This window comes from Balaenoptera musculus, chromosome 16, assembly GCF_009873245.2.
Source record: "Balaenoptera musculus isolate JJ_BM4_2016_0621 chromosome 16, mBalMus1.pri.v3, whole genome shotgun sequence".
In the NCBI taxonomy this organism is placed as follows: Eukaryota; Metazoa; Chordata; class Mammalia; order Artiodactyla; family Balaenopteridae; genus Balaenoptera; species Balaenoptera musculus.
The window spans coordinates 34,907,365-34,927,588 of NC_045800.1; the positions used below are offsets into that span (position 1 = coordinate 34,907,365).

At 35.9% G+C, this 20,224-nt stretch overlaps 1 protein-coding gene across 2 annotated transcripts in view; it reads right to left on the bottom strand.

Moving 5' to 3' along the window:
- Positions 1 to 589: 589 nt before the first annotated feature.
- Positions 590 to 20,224, bottom strand: part of MARCHF5 (membrane associated ring-CH-type finger 5) — a 51,516-nt gene continuing 31,881 nt past the window's right edge. The window contains exons 3-6 of one of the 2 annotated variants that reach the window (XM_036829287.1): positions 10,570 to 10,700; positions 3,819 to 4,002; positions 3,528 to 3,694; positions 590 to 2,751 (exon numbers count right to left, since the gene is read on the bottom strand). In XM_036829287.1, coding sequence (XP_036685182.1) covers positions 2,635 to 2,751; positions 3,528 to 3,694; positions 3,819 to 4,002; positions 10,570 to 10,700 — 599 coding nt within the window. In that variant the 3' untranslated portion in view covers positions 590 to 2,634. The remainder of the gene's footprint in view (positions 2,752 to 3,527; positions 3,695 to 3,818; positions 4,003 to 10,569; positions 10,701 to 20,224) is intronic. The other variant, XM_036829288.1, reaches the window with a different exon arrangement.

The window sequence follows — 20,224 nt, forward strand, 5'->3', positions numbered from 1 at the left end:
TAATCATGTAATGATGAACAATATTTTCTGCCACTTTGGAGATAAGTTAAATTCTGCAAAGAAGAGAATTCTACTAGTTGTCATTGAATTTTATAAAAGAGGTTTAAAACATTAAAGTTTATAGAAATAACACAGTAAAGCAATGTGAAAATAAACTGGAAAACACAAATATACCTGCCCATCCCAAAAGTCTAGAGCATCCCTTTAATCTGTCCCCTAATGTTTCTCGTTTACTGCCTCATTCCCTTTTCCTAGTGTTCAGCAATTAAGACACTACTGCTCTGTAGACGCTATATTGAGCTTAAAGTGCCTCTCTCTGTTTCTTTAATTTCTCAGTTAATCCTAGAAACATTCTAAGCATTACTTGTATTTCAGAGATGAAGAAAACTGTAGCTGAGAGCAAGTTAAGTCACTTGATGAAAGTCATACATACAGTTATTAAAAGCAGAATTAGGATCTGAACCTAGGTCCACTCAACTTTAGTCAGCCCATGCTTTTGTTGATTCAGGGTGGTGCAGGACACTTTCTGAAGAGGCTGGTACCTGGTACTTCTTGAGCTAAGGCTCTTTAGATTTAAATGTGTTCAATTCCAGGGCTGAGGCTACTCTGGTCCCCAGGCACTTGCAGTTCCCTCCCCACAGCCCTCAAAACTCCTTCTCCCTGCCCCTAAACGATTAGAGTTGTTCTCTGGCCCTCACAAGCCCTGATGCCAAACAAATCCAAGCAGTTATTCCCCCATTTTGGGCATAAAGTAATAAATGGGGAACTGTGTGCTTGTGTAACTTTAGTAAAGGCTGCTAAAAGCTGTTCTATATAACAAAATTATGCAGGAAATATCCAGTATGTCTTTTCATATTGAAAATTTAAGAAAGCCAATATATTTTATAAGCACAGCTATATAATCTGTTATTTTTATATATAATCATAGATTTTATATTTCCCCTTCAGAACTGTAGCAGTGATCTTAATATAAGGCTCACTGTCAGTCAAATATTCCCTTCCTCCCTAAGTAATTACAACTTTGAATGTTCAATAGCCATTCACATAAATTTCATGTTATAACTCAAAATTAAGACATTCATACTATAGAAAGGTACCAGTCTTAAATTACTGAAGTTAACATATACTACTGTAATCTAACATAGCTCAATCTATACTTGCTACAATCCTAAAGAGAAGTGGCCACTTATCAGTAAGGGGGAACATTCATATTGTCATGCATTAGATGCTGTGAACAAGAAAATAAATAGGGTTTTTGGAACTATCTTTAAAAAACTTAATACTAATTGATGAAAATAACTCCAAGACCAGATCGCTGAACATTAAAAGGGTCACTACTGAACAGCTTAAAATAAATAATTGCTTTTGAAAAATGAATATAAAACTAGTTAAACAGTGACTATTAAGGTGCTAGCCTCCTCAGTATGACAAGCAATTTAAATTTAAAAATATTAGTATTGTTTTTTTTCTTATAATAATCTGACAAAAACAATGACCTTAATATTTACTCAAGACTTGTTTTCATAATTATTTCCTCACTGACTGGTATAAAAACAAAGAGCTCAAGGCCTCACCTTGGTTTACTCACTGCTGGTTTTCTACCTGTTGAAACTAGATTGTAAACTATATAAAAGCAGGAACCAAGTTTGTCTTGTTCACCACTGTATCCCCACAGCACTTTGCATAGTGCCTGGGGAAGTAGGAGGTGATCAACAAACACCTGAATAACTGAATCGATGAGAAAGGAGAGGAAAATAACTTTATTGATTTTTTGCAAATCGTTCTCTGTGTTCAAACTACTATAAACTAATTTCTAGAAACACGAATTTAAAAACCTTACTCCGGTGATGGAAGGACCTGATGTCGCTGTCTCTGTCTCTGTCTCTCTCTCACTCACACACACACACACACACACACATACACACACAGTAGTTAAGACTGCATGAGTCAAAATTACAATATGAACTATGAGATGTCAACATTATATAAATAAAATTTAATAGTGAAAAAGTGATCTGGAAGCCCTGTGAAATTTTACCCTACACATTTTGGAGGACATCACATGGGTTAAGAAAAAGAAAACAAAATTGCATTTGTTCAGATAATCATTTGAATGTTTACATACATTTTTGGTTTGTTAATTATGTATAACTAATTTACATTTCTTCATATTAACATATACTCCTGTTTAGCTTGTAATCAAATTATGCCAGTGAGAAAAATCCTCGTAGTACCTTCATTGAGTTGCTGATTCTAAGAAAACACTGAACATGAACATGTACAAAAGAGGCCTTTGAATAAAACGGCATGTGCATTTTTAAATATTTGCACAGTTTGATCTTTACATTTCTGTCTGAAGAAAATATGAACAAAACTCAGGTTCACCATGCTAAAATAATGGTTCAGATGACTGCCATAAAAGAAGTACATACAAAAGAATGAAAACAAATCACATCCTTAGGTTCCATGATTACTGAGAGGGTTTCCCCTTCCCTAAGTGCTTTATTTTACTTCTTAAAAATATGAGAGCAGCAGCTTATCGCAAGTCTCCACTACTGTGCATTAATGATGGAATCAAAACAACACAACAGACTCATAAGAATGAGAGGACTGCAGAACAACGAGAAGTCAGTTTTATGCTTCTTCTTGCTCTGGATAATTTAGAATTTTGCGGTGTGCCTGACGTAAATATTGCTGCTGTTTGAAGTAAACCTTGAATGCTCCTTTAATGGCAACAAAAGCAATTCCACCCTAAAAAAAAAAAAATTAGCTTTTTATAATGCAGATTTAGAGGAACATAATAAAAATCATTTTACTTAAATCACAAAAGACACAGGCATTGTTGCTAATTCAGATGACTGCAAATGAAATAGTTCTCTTTTTTTTACTAGGGGGTAAGATAGGAATAGACATTAGAGGTCAGAAAGCCTTTACCCTCTCTGAGTGATCTTCCTTCCACTTAGCTCTAAATCCATTCTCATATAGTAGAGAGAATGCCCAGGCATTATATGCAGGCTGCTACCAGAGGGGAGAAGTGGGAACAATAATAATGACATCAAACAACATAAGGGCTTACTATGTGCTAGCACTTCAAATGAATTGTCTCATTTAACCCTCACAATACTCCTGGGGTAGCTACCATTACTATCTCCATTCTACAAGCACAGAGAAATCAAGAAATTTTATTTAGGTTTCTCAGCAAGGCAATGTCTGTGATAGGATTTGAACTGGGCAATCTGACCCTAGAGCAGAAACTTTTCAACACTATCTTTTGGGAGTAATGATTCACGCACATCCCAGGAGAGAACTCCCACAGCATAGTTCCAGAAGACCAGAACTACTGCAGTGGATCCTCCTCTTTTTATTGCTATTGGATGACAGCGGGGATCAAATAGAGACTTAAGGCACAGGAGCCATAGTATAAATATTTATATAGTCCCATTCTTCTTTTTTTTTTTAAAAACAAATATACAGTTCTTTCTCTTTTGCATAGTCACTTGAAAAAAGTAATATTAAAGCCACCTTACCAAGATTGTCCTTTGTAAATTAGAGTTAACACTACTGAACATTAGTTTACCAACTATTGTCGCAATAGTAGGAAAAACAAGGGCTCCACACAAAATTCGGGTCGCAGAGACATGATCTGCTAAAGGATTAGCCTCAGCTGGAATTCGAGGAACAGGGCAACCAATCCCTAGAGAAAAAAATGTAGGGTATTAGTGCTAATAAATCAGAGTATCTAAAATATTTTCGCATGTTAGGATTTGTCCACAAGATTAATTTGGTATGTTCATTACCAGCACAATTCAGGGCCTTACCTGGAAATATACTGTTCAAAATCTGTAGTTTATTTGAGTATTTGCGCCATAGTCTAAGCACATAGTCCTCCCAGCGAATCATCTTGCCTAATATCAGCATGACAGGAATAGTAGGAAGTCCAATTAAAAGGAATAAAGGATCAGCTCTCTCCATAACATCCAGACCTTCTTTGTGGCCTACAACCTGTGAAACAGATAGCATTTGCTCCAATCATTTCCTCATCTAATGAAGGGTTGCATGCTTGAGTGCAATTCATTTTAGAGGAAATGCTAATTTCAAAAGAATACAGAAATAAAAAGTTTTAAAAATAAGCTGGAAAGCTATCAATCCTGATTTATTTATAAGAAATGTCTCTCATGCAAGGGGAAAAAGAAAAGCTCCCAAGCTGTTTCATATTACATTGGAATAAAAGCTTTAAAACCCACATTGATTACATTTCAATAGAGGGGAGGGGACTTCTGGTTCTTGCTTCCATTCCTCTATTTAATTTGGTTAGACTGGGCTATAATTTTAGGTCTCATGTGTCTTCCAGAAGAGCAACTGTTTTCCTGCTCTTCCTACTAGGAGGTAAGCACAGCCAGCCAAGGGGCAGGACCGGCCTTCAGGAGATGGTCTGAAATCTCATTTCTCTTTGGCTTTCTCCCTGCTCAGTGGTGTCTGGGATTGAGTGTGATTTCTCTGGCTGGCTAAATGCCTGCTCTACAGACCTAACTCTCCTAAAATGCAATTCCAAGGTCTAGATTTGAGGGAATGCAATAGGAGGTCCAGTTTTGGCTACAGGTTCCAGTCACTTTTTCTAATCCAGGAACCCAAGGGTGCCTATCTATGGGGTAATAAAGCTAAAACAATCCTTCCCCTCTCATCTGGGTCTTGGGGTTATTTCTCAATTGGTTTAGATCTGAGAGGGCAAGAAGGACATGATTAATTCGCATGTGTGAATCTCCATACTTCCCCTCCTGGCAAAATTCTTTTCACTTGCTGATCAATCTCGGTCTTACATGTCTCTCAACATGGCCATTTAGTTGGTGAGCATCTTACTTTTAACTAGAAAATTTCCCTAAAAATTCTTTCACAGGTCTCAAATGACCTCCCTTTAGCCAAAAGTCTCAAATGCTCGCAAATTAAATATATTTCTCTGAGGGATTATTCTTGGCAGTTATGACAGGGGAGACTATTTCAGAATCCTGGGGTTTTAGCCCATCCAGGTATCACAGCTTGATATGAGGAGACTACTATAAAGGTTTCTATAGTTTTTCTGTACACACTTAAGGATTAAACTATGAAGAAAGGATTGTTGATATAGACAATCTATATCTTTGTCTTTGTCTATATCTCTGAGAGGGACGAGGGAAAAGAAAGGAAGGAAAGGTAAGGAGGGAAGGGAGAAAAGAAGGTAGGGAAGACTAAAAGCTCCAGGGACAATATCTACTCAGGAAAGCAAACTCATGAAAAAGTAAATGGGATTTGTTTTCAAAAATGAGATGCCCTTTATGTCAGCTATTATAGCAGAGTTTTTTAGGTGGACTTCAAGGAGATGTGAAATAAGGAAGCTGACAATGGTCATGGCAAATTGAAATTCTAGACAACAGACTTGATCCAGGTAGAAATAGTTTATAAAATTATGTGGAGGGACTTCCCTGGCGGTCCAGTGGTTAAACTCTGCACTTCCAATGCAGGGGGCACAGGTTCAATCCCTGGTCTGGGAACTAAGAGCCCACATGCCATTGCTGTGTGGCACGGCCAACAAAAAAAAAAAAAAAAAAAAAAAAAAAGAAAAAGTATGTGGAGAGGACCAAAATGGGTGCTTTTAAAATTTCAGCTAAGGATATAGCCCAGACTTTTGTGCATGATTAATTTATCTAACCAAGATGTAACATTAAGGAACAGGGGACTAGCCTCTTCCAAATGGTCAAAACCCATGGTATCAGTATCTGATATTCTTCTGTGTTTCCAGGTAGAAATTAACAACCTCATATCTTGCATGTGAAGGGTGGTTGTTCTGAGCTGCCCTAAAGTGAAATAGTCTGGTTCACCACATTTCATAAACACATATCCCACATTGGCAGCAAAAGTGGATTAGCCCAGAAACTGTCTTTACCTATAATGCTTGTCCCATGACACTCTATTTTTTATATCATTTTATTATTTTCAATATTATGATCACTTTAAAGTTATAACTAAATGTGATTTAAATACTCCCAAAGTGTTAGCAAACAAATTTAGAAATTTGAAAAATTCCTTTGTTGGGTTATGTTTTCAGAATTTAGGGTTTAAAAATATAAAGCAAAGTGAATATTCAGGTATGGACTATAGTAAGGGAAAATTTATTCCTCATGGGTAGCAGTAAAAACTTTCCAACCAGGTGTCTAAGAATGAGGAAATAAAAAGGAAATTAGGGCAAACAGTGAGCAAAAGCCCATTTTCCCCACCTGTGATCAAGAGGCATGCTTTGTGCTTAAGCTGAGGCTGACCACTACATGCATACCTGCATGCATTCATTCAACTGAATACTGATTATGTGCCAGACACAGGCCTAGGTGCTGGGAATTAAAAGGTGAGCTAAATAGACGTCTTTTGGAGGTAAGAGGCAATCAAATCAAACAAGTGTGCAAATATAAATGTTAAGGAACTAGGACAGTGTAACACCTATAGTGTCATACTATGTGCCGCTACAGTCAGACTCAAGGGTAATAAATTAAAGCTGAATTAAGCAATGGGGCTGATTTAACTTTGGTCAATATAAAACCAGCAAACTTTGTGTAGGATCATGTACATTCTGATGTTATGCCCTAAGACTGAGAAAGAGATAATTTTCAAGACTTAAATTTTGAGGTTAGATTCAGGAACTGTCGAATGTCTTCTCTAAGAATTTTTTATCCATGTACAAAATCAAGGCCTATGGAATTGCAGGTTTAGAGAAAGGTTTGTTTGTTTTTCTGCTTAAGAGCTGAAAGCTAAATCTCCATAGTCAGCTAGGCCTGCAGTTCATCAATGCTAAAAAGCTAAGAGTTAGTTTTAATTAAGGTTTGATCTTTTAAAGCACTGCCTATAGAACCCTACTTTTAAAAGGGGGGATGGAACAGCGATGAACTAAAAGGTCTCCTTAGAATTCAGGGTAATTAAATGCAACACAATTAAGAAGGGACAATGCTTGTGGGGGCTGCTCTACAGCAGAGGCAGAAGCAGAGCTGGGCCGGGTGTTAGTGTACCACTGTTCCCGGATACAATGCTCCAGCTGCCTCTGGGGCCAGCTTTCATTTCAGGAGCCCTAGATTAGGGACAGGAGTCCTAATGCTTCTTCCTTGCTGGAAGGTGGTACTGGTACTGGACACGTAAGCTCTCTGAACCTGTAAACTAGGAATAATTGATAGTATCTATGTCACAAGATTGTTGCAAGAATTATATGCATCGGTGCTTGAAAGGTGTTCAGCCAGGCGCCAGGGGAAAAAAAAGTTAACCACGTTGTCTTTTCAACAAATTTAAATCAAAGGGGCCATTCAAGTTCTTTACAACGAACAGGGATTGAACCTAAGACTGGTTCATGAAGAAATAAATGGGAAAAAAACAGTGATCTGATTCCTTAATCTGATTTACCTGAACTTCAGAGAAGTCAGAGAACAAAAGGAAAAAAAATAATTAAGTGTTAAAAAGAAAATCCTAAATTCTGCTGATGGAGTAGGGGGCACGACTGCTATCAAATATTCAGAAAGATAAAAGTCTTCCAAATACTCTTAAATCACACAACAGGAGCTATCTACTGTCACAGCTAATCGCTCCCATTTCTGGGCTAAAAAAAAAAATCTTTTCAAGTGAAACAGTACATGTGAAGGTTATATCTAAATGGTAACACATAATATATATATGCATTATCATCGTTTTAGTTCTTTTCTGTCACCATTAACCTTCTTTACTGTCACCATTAACATGTTTATTTTTGTCTCCTTGCTCATATCATTTCCTCCTCTCTACCAATCCAAATTATCCTCTTCAAGGGTCAGCTCAAGACTTATTTTTTTCATAACTTCAAATGATCTTTCACTTTTACTGAATTAAAATACTGTTAAGGTAGTCTTTCCTTAATTGGCTCCTGTTGTTTAAGTGTCTCATTAATTACGAGAATTCTTTTAAGACTGTGCTAGCCTAAAATCTTTTCAAAAAGAGCCATCCCATTTCTTATGGTCAATTAGGTCTTAAAGAGAAATCACTCAATCTCAGAGGGCCTTAGTTTCCCCATCTGCAAAAATATACTTTTGTATAATGTATTTGTACATTAAACAATGTATAATCTCTTAAGTTTTCAGGTCTTTGTCAGTCCTAGTGAATGGTCCTGAACTTCCTTGATCTAATGATATACTAATACTCATTACTGGAGCTTAACAAATTATTACAGAACATATAATCAGTTAAACAAACCTGTTACTACCTGATAGAATTGGTCATATTAAAAAAATCATTACTTATGAAAGCCTTCTAAAGTTAACGTCTGTGTATATGCTATACAGGGAACACCTATGTATAAGATAGTCTCTACTTTCTCAAGGAAATTACCTGCTAATAGGAAGAGTAAGGCCTGAATACAGCAAAAGTTAAATAACTTAGGTAATCTATATAAGATATAGCACTTGGTCAACATAGGATTGGCTGCCATTTGAGGAATAAAAATGTCATGAATGCAGAGGAAGAAGAAATCACACTGGGCAGGAGTTGCCTGATAAGTTTCATGGAGGGAAAGTGGCTGAACTAAGCCTGGAAGGAGGGTTTAAATTCGGAGAGAAAGGACTGAAAGGACAGGTATTAGGCAGGGCGGGTGACATAAGCCAAAGGACAGAGGTAAAAAAACTAAACAACATAAGGATGGGTTGGAGGAGACAGCCCAATAGGCCTCAAAGTAGAATGAAGTTAAGATTGTGGAGAACACTGCATAACAAACCAGGTTAAGGAAATGGAATCTTTTTCAAGTCAGTGATTCTCAATCTTTATCCACTATCCTATGACAAATGATTTGTGATTCATTCCAGTGACTACATCCAGATTTCTGGGGTGTCATCAACATTTTATAAAGAAGCATTGCAATATTCTGTCTCACCATGATTATTAATGGAGTAACCAGAACGGCGGCTCACTATGGACCTTGCATAGATAGGTTATGTGCAACTTCTAGAATATTACATATAATCCCTTCGATCCCTTTTTCTTTCATGTACTCTTTAATTTATATTAAAGAAAAGTAAGTTATATCATCTACAAACCAAAGTGTGTTAACCATTACTGAGTTAGTCATGAAACATTTAACCGGGCTTCCCTGGTGGCGCAGTGGTTAAGAATCCGCCTGCCAACGCAGGAGACATGGGTTTGAGCCCTGGTCTGGGAGGATCCCACATGCCGCGGAGCAACTAAGCCCATGTGCCACAACTACTGAAGCCTGCGTGCCTAGAGCCCGTGCTCAACAACAAGAGAAGCCACTGCTATGAGAAGCCTGCGCACCACAACGAAGAGTAGCCCCTGCTCAGCGCAACTAGAGAAAGCCTGCATGCAGCAACAAAGACCCAACGCAGCCAAAAATAAAAATAAATAAATTTATTAAAAAAAAAAAAAAGAAACATTTAACCAATCTAGGTGCTGCTTTCGAAAATGATCACTTAAGTTAGAGGAGACGTTAAGCTTTGAAGTAAAACGTTGAAAGGTATTATTTTAGGAAGATTCATATGGAAGGATGGATCGACAGAAAAGAATGAAGTTAAAGAAAACAATCAAGAGGCTCCTTTAGCCATCCAGGTATGATGGGAGAAAGACAATAAGTCAGGTATTAAAGATTGTGGAAAGGAAGCCACAGATGTTAAGACGTATCTAGATGGAAACTGCTTGGACTCAGTGGACTGGATATAGCACTATGAAGTAGAAAGAGTTAAAGGTAATCCTAAGAATGTAGGCTATATATCAAGTAGATGAGAAAATAATTGTAGGAATCAAAGATACAGAGAAATTATAACAGAGAATAAATTTAGGTTTCAAATTGAGGAAAAGCCAAGTTTGATTTCAATAATATTGAGTGTGAAGTCATAAGAGGTCATTTAAGGAGAAGGGCCATGCTGTTCTTATAGGACTGATTTTGGGAAAAGATTAGGGTGAAAGACATAGATCTGAACACAAAACGCTCAGTTAAGATGGCTGGAAATCTTCAAAGAAGAGGTATACAGAGAGAAGAGTCAAGGGCCTGGGACTAAATCTTGAAATTTAAGTCATTCTAATTTTCATCAACAGTTACTAACTGTAGCATTGTTTCATAATAGCAAAAAACTAGAAGTAACTAACTGTCTAATCAATAAGAGACTGGTTAGTAAACTGCTGAAATTCTATACAAAGAATGCTATGCAGATTTCTCCATACTTTGTGAAAAGATCTCTAAAATTCATTGTTTTTGGAAAAAGGGGGTTCAGCTCTAATACGTTTCCTTTTGGGGGGAAAACTATAATGTGTGTGGGAGAACATATTTATTTTATCTTGCATACGCACAAAGAAAGTCTGGAAGAATATATCTGGCTACCTGAGGAGAGGGGAACCTGGGCAAATGAAGGAGAGGAGTAAGAAGACTTTCCCCTAGAGAGCTTTTATATATTTTCTTATTTTTAAGCCATGAGAATGTTATTACTTGTTCAAATAATAATTTTAAAAACTCCTAACAAAAATCTATTTAATCTGTTTGATCTTCATATCAAAAGTAACATCATCAAATAGAATAAAATAGTGAACCTGCATCACTGTCACCGCTCCATAAGTTACAGCTGTCCAATAGATAGAGCCAACCATTATTCCTGCTGCAGCAAATGGACAGGCTTTTGAGATCAGTCTATCTGCAAGATCCAAGACGTAAACAACTGGACCTATAATATAAAGAAAACAAAGTTTCAACACAAGACAGATTAAAAAAAAAAAAAAAAGACCACAGATCTAAAATATTTTTATGAAGTTGGATGCCCTGATGCTTTAGAAATAACTTATAAATGTAATGGGAACCTAGATTTGAACAAATTTAGAATTTCTCAGTCATTTCCATGAATAGCTGAGTTTTACTTCCTAACTCCTAGGAAATAGCCTCTTCAAATTTTTATCTTTATCAGTAAACCTAAGAGTAAAGCCTTAAACAAAGCTACTTCTTATAAAGGAAAATAGTTCTCTTACTTCTCTTAATGACACTGGCTACTGCAGAATGACATGGCCATTTCAACTTGCTCTTCACAAACAGTTCCTGGCCACAATTAGATTCTATAGTACTTGGTAAGACTATCATTTCTTTGACTTCACTTATTACTTCCTTGATAGTGTGTGAAGGTAACCTAGGCTATTTTTTTGTAGTTATACAAAGTCAACCTATCTTACTTTGATATCCAATATACAATATTTAGTTGAGCACTATTCTCTAACAAACTACTTTTAATGATCATGCCAGTTTTTATGGCATTCCAACAGCTGTATATGCCAATTATGCTTCTATTATTATTATGTGCTTACAAAGTGAAATTTGGTTATTATCTCCTCTGGTAGTTATTTGGAATAACTATACTAGGAGGAATTATAATAACTGCAATTAAGCCCGGTATAATTTAGCTCTAGAATTTTCCAGAATAGTGGAAAAGTCTTAGACCTGAATTAGAGCAAGGCCTAAAGAACTGAATATCTAAGTTGAGCTAAAGAAACATGCAACCTTGACTTAGTAATCATCATATTTGTTGAATGCCCTCTACGTACAAACTATTACTTAGGACATTTTCTTAGAAATGTATAAGAGGTATTACCTACCTCTGGGGGCTTACAATCTATAGGAGGATGCTGTATACAAAACCAACTTATTTTCATTGTACAAAGAAATTCAAATAGCAATATATGATAAAATCATTTAAAAGAACAAGCATCCATCTATCCATCCAGCAATAGTTCCCCCTGATTGCTGGAGCCAGTAATATTACTAGTCACTGTATAAAGAGAGACCATACTGTGAAGAAGGAAGAACATTAGGAGAGATGTCAAAGGGACCTATGATTTAAATTTAGCATATAAACTTACTACTGTCAAAATCTAACTTATATAACATTTAAAACTATGACAAGGTATCTTTTGGGACCAAAGAGATAAAGTAAGCCTAGTTCAATGTATACTGACTCTACATTCTACATGATAGCAGGCGCTGTGCCACACATTACATGTATCATTATATAATCTCATAATGTACGGTTTAATCCTTAAAATACACAAATTTGCAGGTTTAAGTTTATAACCCTCTCAGAAGGCACAATAAAAAGCATTTTAGTAAGTCACCAAAGATCCCTGAAATGCTGGTACTAAAAGTTAAAGCCAATAGGTATATATAAAGCCTCAAAACTTCAGCTTTCATATTTTCTATCGATAGTTCTTTAATCAGAAAATTAAAATCACAAAACAACTACAGACTCTTTACAGCACGTTTCCACCTACCAACATCACACCTATCTGAAGTCAATCCCCACTTATACACCAGATCCCATCCCCTCACCAACTCAAAGACACAGCTCTAGCAATTCACTTCTACCCTCCTACATCATTTCCCCCTACCCTTTATTGGATTATTTTCATCAAACATGTCATTATTTATTCTATCTTAAAAAAAAGAGAAACACCTTCTCTTGATCCTTCTTTTCCCACTGCTCCATTTCTTTGCTCCCTTTACAACAAAATCACTCAAAAGACTCTTCTGTTTTCACTCTCTCTCTTCAATTCTCTCTTGAACCCACTCCACCAAAACTGCTCATCAAGGTCACTAACAACCCACACATAGCTAAATCCAATGGTCTAATATCAGCCTTCCTCTTATTTGGGCTACCACCAACATCTGATAGATGTTCCCTTCTTCTTCCCAATAATCAATGCATCTCCAGGACATCACCATCTCTTGGTTTTCTTTCCATCTCACCAGTCACTAACTTTTCAGTCTCCTTTGCTGGTTCCTCCTCTTTTTCTTGACCAAAGTGAGGTCCACCCTGCCAACTTCTACTTCATCATACTCCCTATTTGATTACTCTGCTCTATTTTTCTTTTTCCTAAAGCACTTACCACCTAACATACTCTAATTTACTTACTGTTTCCACCTACTAGAATAGGGGTTGAAAAACTATGGCCCATGGGCCGAATCCACCTCGCTGTTATTATAAATAAATTTTCGAGAAACATGGCCACATGCAAAGTTAGCTGACCCCTGAACAACACGGGTTTGAACTACACGGATCCACTTACACTAGGATTTTTTTCAATAGTAAATACTACAGTTCTACACAATCCTCTGTTGGTTGAATCCATGGATATGGAGGGATACAGAGGAGCTGTGGATATGGAGGGCTGACTATAAGTTATATGTGGGTTTTTGAATGCACAGAAGGTTGGCACCCCTTCCCCCATCCAAGCCCGCACTGTTCAAGGGTCAACTGTATTTACTATATATATATATATATTTTTTTTTTTTTTTTTTTTTTTTTTTTTGCAGAAAAAGTTTGTTGGCTCCTGAACTAGAATATGAGCTCCAAAGCGAAAGTAACCTTTTTATTTTGCTTATTGACGAATCCCAATTCCTTTGATTCTCAAAAATTTGCTTAATTCTCTACTGAGGTACTTACGAAAAACTATGATATGAAAATCTCTAGGTCTTCCTTTTTCATTATTCTGTATGAAGCCCAAGTTATGAGACTATTTTCTACCCAGTCAGAATCAGAATGTATTAGGAGAGAAGGTATTTTACCTGCTTCCAGCTGACCTTCTCCCCCCATTCCCCACCTTTTCAAAAGGGTGCTTGGAAAGATCTACTGATGGAGCAAAGCAATATAATTCCTAAAAAAAGTAACAGATCATTTAGATGAAAACATAGTTCCTAAAAAGTGATCAGTCACTACCAATTTTATCTATTATGAACATGGACAATAGACAGGTGTTTGAATTGTCTTTCCTTTAAAGATCTCAGAAGGTTCCAACAGAATAAGCTCAATTTTCAATTTTCTTCTGAATCACTGGGTATGAATTCTTTCTGTACAAACAAAAACAAACAAATAAATCCTCATACTTCCTTCTGGAAATTTTTTACTTATCCCTTGGGTCATATGCAACAGATGTGCTGGATTAAATGAAGTTACTGGCTGCATTTCATAATCCCTATTTCCAGTTTTTCTGGCAAAATTCTGTCTAGGCTTTTGTTTTAAGTTTATTTTGCCTAAACCTCTCAAGTCTTTTCCAGATAGACTAGTCCAAGATTAGTTTAATATTTAAAAGGAAGGATAAATGCCTAGTGGTAAACATACCATTAGAATTATAAACTGCCACCCAGGGGAGGTATTTCTGAGAGCTAAAGATTATCTAGGCAAGCTATTTGATGAATAAGAACAATCACTCAAATCCTCCGGATGCAGTCCCTCAATCATATTTTTCTTATTAGGAAGCTTATCATGTACTATCCTATGACTTGAGGCCATAAAAGGAAAACAGCAACAGTCATTAGCCTCTTCTTATTGTCAGATTAAAGTACAAACAGTTACGGGAAATGAGGAAAGGCAAGACTCTAGCCCTTGAAAATCTCAATTCTGATGGGGAGGAAGAAGTATGAATAAACGTACTTCACAAGTTAAATATGCAAGGGCATAAAAAGGTTTTATTTAGTATTTTAAAAAGGTATTATTGAATTTTTAATGCCTCAGTGGGCTTCATCACTTATGTTTCCAACAGTACTGTATTTACACAATGAATGGCAATTGGAGAAGCTTTGTATAAATACAAGTTTTGAAAATTCAATAATTTAAAGGGCACTAGGGAAACTTGCAATTAAAAGGAAATCTATTGTGAATTCTTTTGCACAATAAAACTTTTGTAAAGAAAATAACTACACGTAATGTTTTGGGTAAATTCAAATCTTCACATTTCAGATTGGAATGACATCAAACAGTGAGCTGAGAACTATTAGGGAAACTCCTAAGTCCATGTCTATTGAAAAGAAGTAATCAGTTTTATCTGGCAGACACTGCAAAAGTAGATTTGTTGTGATTGTTGTGTTGTGATTTAAATTCAAGTCTCTGTATGCATGGTGTTAAAGGTACATTTTGGAAATTAAGAATTAATGACTGAAGGGCAGCTAATACTTAAGTGTTCAAAATCTCCTGGCACTGCATACAATCATACCCAGAATTCCCAGAACCTTTCTTGGGGATAGAGAGGTACCCTCAAAAACACCTCTGACCAATTCTTGAAAAATAATTTCTAAATGCTGCCAGGGTGCTAAAGTTTCTAACACAAAACATAATTTAATGCTTCACAAGATAACCTTGTATAAGTCCCTGAGATGATAACAGCTCCCATGAACTCCAAGGTTTCTGTTAAGTGGCCAAATTTATAAAAGAGATTGCCAGACCCAACTCAAATGCCAACTTGCTAAGCCAAAACATCAACCCCACTTTCAGGTTCAGAACTGCTGAGAATTGCAGATTTTCGAGGTCACCAAGATCCTAACAATACAGTTCTAAACTTCTTTCCTTGCTCCAAGTCTTCTTTTTGTTGCACACTACTTCTGGAATGTCCTGTCCCTACTTTGATTAAATCTGTATGAAAACCCAAATTCCCAATGAAAACTAACCTAACCTGATAGAGGCTGACTAATTGTTCTACCCCACCCTGTTCCACGAGGCTTCCTTTACATACTATCCCACAAAATGCACTTACCCCTTTGCTTGTGCATAATGTTAGTACTTTATGTTCTTGTTCAATGTTTGTTCAGTTGTCTCAATATCCTTTAAGTCTGTCCATGTCAGCATCATCTGAGATTGAAAACTCCCAGGGGGCAGGGGCCATGTCTGTTTAACTCGTTTTGTACAGTGCCTAGGATAGAACCATGTACAGATAGGTGCTTAAAAAATGCTTTTTAATGATGATTGGTATCTATCACTCTCAGGGACTGTCTAAGCTACAGCTATCTTCAGCACATGGTACTTGGCAGTATATCAGGGAACTTTGGCCTGTTCCACAGGGCATTAGAATATAATGGCACAGGACCTAGCTGCAGCGCTCTGTGGCAAGTATTTGACTCAATTCATTGTTAAAAAAACAACTTAAAAAAAGTATTAATTATATGGTCCAACAACAAATGTGGATTTTACTGAAAACATGAATATCACAACCACCAATTCAACTGTGGGAATTTTGATGGGATAGTAAAGAGTTTTAACTTTTAACTCTTTCTCTAGCATTCATCACTGTTTTAAACACTAAGATGCCGGAGGCTAGGTCTAAGAGCCCCAGACAAGCTCATGTAAGTTCATCTTTAATTGCTCTGCTTGTAGGTTGAGATTTTACCATTTTTTATGTAAAAACAAACATCCTGCAAACTTAGGCTTTAATTTACTTTGCTTAATGATGAAAGTTAGTCATTAGATTGTAAACAGAGGAAAGGATATGTTCTTGGACAATTTTTTATTTAACCAAACTAATAATAATTGACCAAAAACCCCTCAAAACAAAACAAAACCAATGCTGAATAAAAGATTCAGAGTCAAAGTAGATGAATATTATGTCTTGGTGTATATATATAGTGTATTACCAAGAAAAGTAACTAAAGATCATCAAAGTAGTTCTTTATGAGTACATAGCTTGTGCCAAGGGAAAGCTTAAATTTTTCCTCATTAGAATAGATTAGCCCATAGAATATTTGAGGCCTGTAATGTCAACTACTAGTACTTATTAAGCACCTATTGTACATATAGCATTTTACTATCCATTAAAATAAATGTAAATAAAATTTAACACACTAGCCTCTGCCTCCAAGGAGCCTACAATCTAGTTAGGGACAAACAATAAATACACATTAAACAACTGGAAAACTTTATGGCAAAACTGACAAATATATGATAGTGTCATACAAACTACACAGATACATGTTAACAAATTTTAAGTTAAGATTATAGAGGGGGTAAGGATGCAAGGAGTTTTAATATTACTGTCTGTATGTATATATTTACTAATTAACAGAAGTGAATATTGACCTTGAAATCTATGATCTGAAAAGGGGGAATGCTAGAAGACCTAACTAGAGGCAAGAGACTTTATTCAAAGGGTTACATATTTTTAAAAAGCTAGTATGCCAGTAAGGTGGGGGTTAATTGATAGAAACCGTTAGCCAGATCTCTGAAGAACATGACACAATAGGCAGGAAGGAAGTTCCTGGTGACAGGCATGCTAAAATGAATATGATATTTTAGGAAAACTAAGAATATTTAAAGTCAGAATAAACTAGAATAGAATCTACAAGATTTTGTATCTAAAGTGAGTACAAAAAAAGAGAAAGTAGCATCAATCTAAAGTAGCTTAATAGGGAGTTGAGTTAGAAAGGATAAAGAAATATTAAACCTTATTAGAGAAAAAATGTTTTGTCTGCTTTTAGGAGAAACCATGCCTAAGGTATTAAATTCTTTGAATTTCCAAATTAAAAGTTGAAAAAGTTAAGCTGTGATAAAAGAACCACCACCATCAATTATCATTAATACATAAAAATAGATGGCAATATTAATTATGCACATACTACATATATGCCAAGGAATTGTTATTACATATTCTTTTTTCTTCTTTAAACATACCTATATTTTTCAAATTTTCCATGATGAGAATATAATTACTTTTATTAATAAGAAAAACTACTTTTTAGAGAATAACAAAGGGTTATCATAAAATTCAGGTAACCATACCCTAAGGAAAGTCAACCTGACATTACTGTTTCATTTTCTTTTCCCCTTTATATGAGAAACTCCCAGTAGGCTCCTTAGGAGGCAAAATAACAAGGCAGGTAAGGATTAGGTAGGGTCTACTGTGTGAATTTGGACAAAATGCTACCTCCAGACCTCAATTTCTACATCTATAATGATAATGAAGATAATATCTACCTCAGAGTTTTTGTGAAAATTAATGCATATGAAGCTCTTAATACAGTACTTAGTGTTATACTGTACCAATGTCAGATATTAGTTCTTTCAAAAATGGCATACTAAGTTAAGTAGAATAGAACTCTGGAATAGGCGGTATAATCCAAGACAGATGTTTGAGGAAAAATTTATGGTATAAGGCTCTGGTATAAAAATAAGACTGTTTCAGGAAAATGTGAGGTAAGAAATAAAGGACAGATCTTTTTTGCCTAAAGGTCTGGAACAAGGAGGAAGAGGAAAATTCATGGTGCCAGGGAATCTGGGAATGAAGAGGGAGAAGACACCAGACTATAATTAGTAATTACTTTTTAAAAAATGTAAGATTCTGTAATTGTGTTTTGGACCTATAATTCAGCTACCAGTATTTATATATAGTGTGTACCCAGAAAGCCTCACCCTATTGAAGATACTTATTAAAACAAATTTATATTTAAATCTTAGGGAACAAGACTAGATGTGATCCAGCAATAAACACAAGAAATCCTTACTTTGAAAGTATTCTAGTCATCTGCCTCATAAGAGGGTATATAAAGGAGGGCCAAAGAAGATCTAATGAGATGCCTACCTACAAACTTTAACATCAGAGGGTACTCAAAGATTGAATCATTAGGGAGTAGGATTTTGGTTTTTCAATTCCTTTATTTTGATCATCCATAGACGTTTAGATATAATGCAAAGCAAAAATAAACACTTCTCTGATGGCCAAGTGTAAATATTACTAGAAACTCTTAATTATATGAAGAAAGTACTTGAATTCTTAAGTCTATACTGGTTTTCAAGTAATGAAATAAGCCAACAATATATTTTATGAGAGCAGTCAGGAAAGTAACCGCTTGGATTTATGGTGAGTAACAGAGGGCCATGTGGTTAGAGGAAACAATGCAGACTATTCTTAGAAAGTTAACTGATAGCTTAGAAAATATTAAAAATGTAAAATTCTCATTAAATTGAAGCCATGGAGAACTTTTTTAAATTTGGGGAAAATATATTTTATATATATTTAGTACCCTTTTTCAAACAAAAGGATGCTCAACATCACTAATCGTTAGAGAAATGCAAATCAAAACTACAGTGAGGTATCACCTCACACCAGTCAGAATGGCCATCATCAAAAAGTCTACAAACAATAAATGCTGGAGAGGGTGTGGAGAAAAGGGAACCCTCTGGCACTGTTGGTGGGAATGTAAATTGATACAGCCACTATGGAAAACAGTATGGAGGTTCCTTAAATAACTAAAAATAGAACTACCATACAACCCAGCAATCCCACTACTGGGCATATATATACCCAGAGAAAACCCTAATTCAAAAAGAGTCATGTACCAAAATGTTCATTGCAGCTCTATTTACAACAGCCAGGACATGGAAGCAACCTAAGTGTCCATCAACAGATGAATGGATAAAGAAGATATGGCACATATATACAATGGAATATTACTCAGCCATAAAGAGAAATGAAATTGAGTTATTTGTAATGAGGTGGATGGACCTAGAGTCTGTCATACAGAGTGAAGTAAGTCAGCAAGAGAAAAACGAATAACGTATGCTAACACATATATGGAATCTTAAAAAAAAAAAAAAAAAAAAAGGTTCTGAAGAACCTAGGGGCAGGACAAGAATAAAGATGCAGACGTAGAGAATGGACTTGAGGACACGGGGAGGGGGAAGGGTAAGCTGGGACGAAGTGAGAGAGTGGCATGGACATATATACACTACCAAATGTAAAACAGCTAGTGGGAAGCAGCTGCATAGCAAAGGGAGCTCAGCTCTGTGCTTTGTAACCACCTAGAGGGGTGGGATAGGGAGGGTGGAAGGGAGATGCAAGAGGGAGGGGATATGGGGATATATGTACATGTATAGCTGATTCACTTTGTGATACAGCAGAAACTAACACACCATTGTAAAGCAATTATACTCCAATAAAGATGTTAAAAAAAAAAAAACCCAACACAACAGCATTCTTTCTTGCTTTCCAATGGTTAGCCACCTCACTCATAAAGAAATGGAAATTAAAACTCTGAGATACCTTTTCTTACCTAACAGATTATACTGACAAACTAAAATGTTAGCCAATCTATTGGCAAAGCTGTAAGTAAACAGGCAAACTCATCCATTGCAGGTGCATATAAAATGGTATAGTACCTAATCCAGCAAAAGTATATATGCTATTCACCCCAATTTAGCAATCCCTTCTTGGTTCATCTTTAATAAGTATTCTAAGCTAATGAACTCAAAAAAAAAGAGAAAGAATTACAATGTCATTCTTCTGTACCATCTAATGAAATAATAGATCTAGAGGCAATGAATAAAAAAAAAATCAATCTCTGCTAAAACCAGTAGGTGGAAACTGACAGGGAATTCTATTGGATGTATCAGGTTGATAACACCTGTATCCACTGATCAGTCTTATCATAAAAAAAGATAACTATACA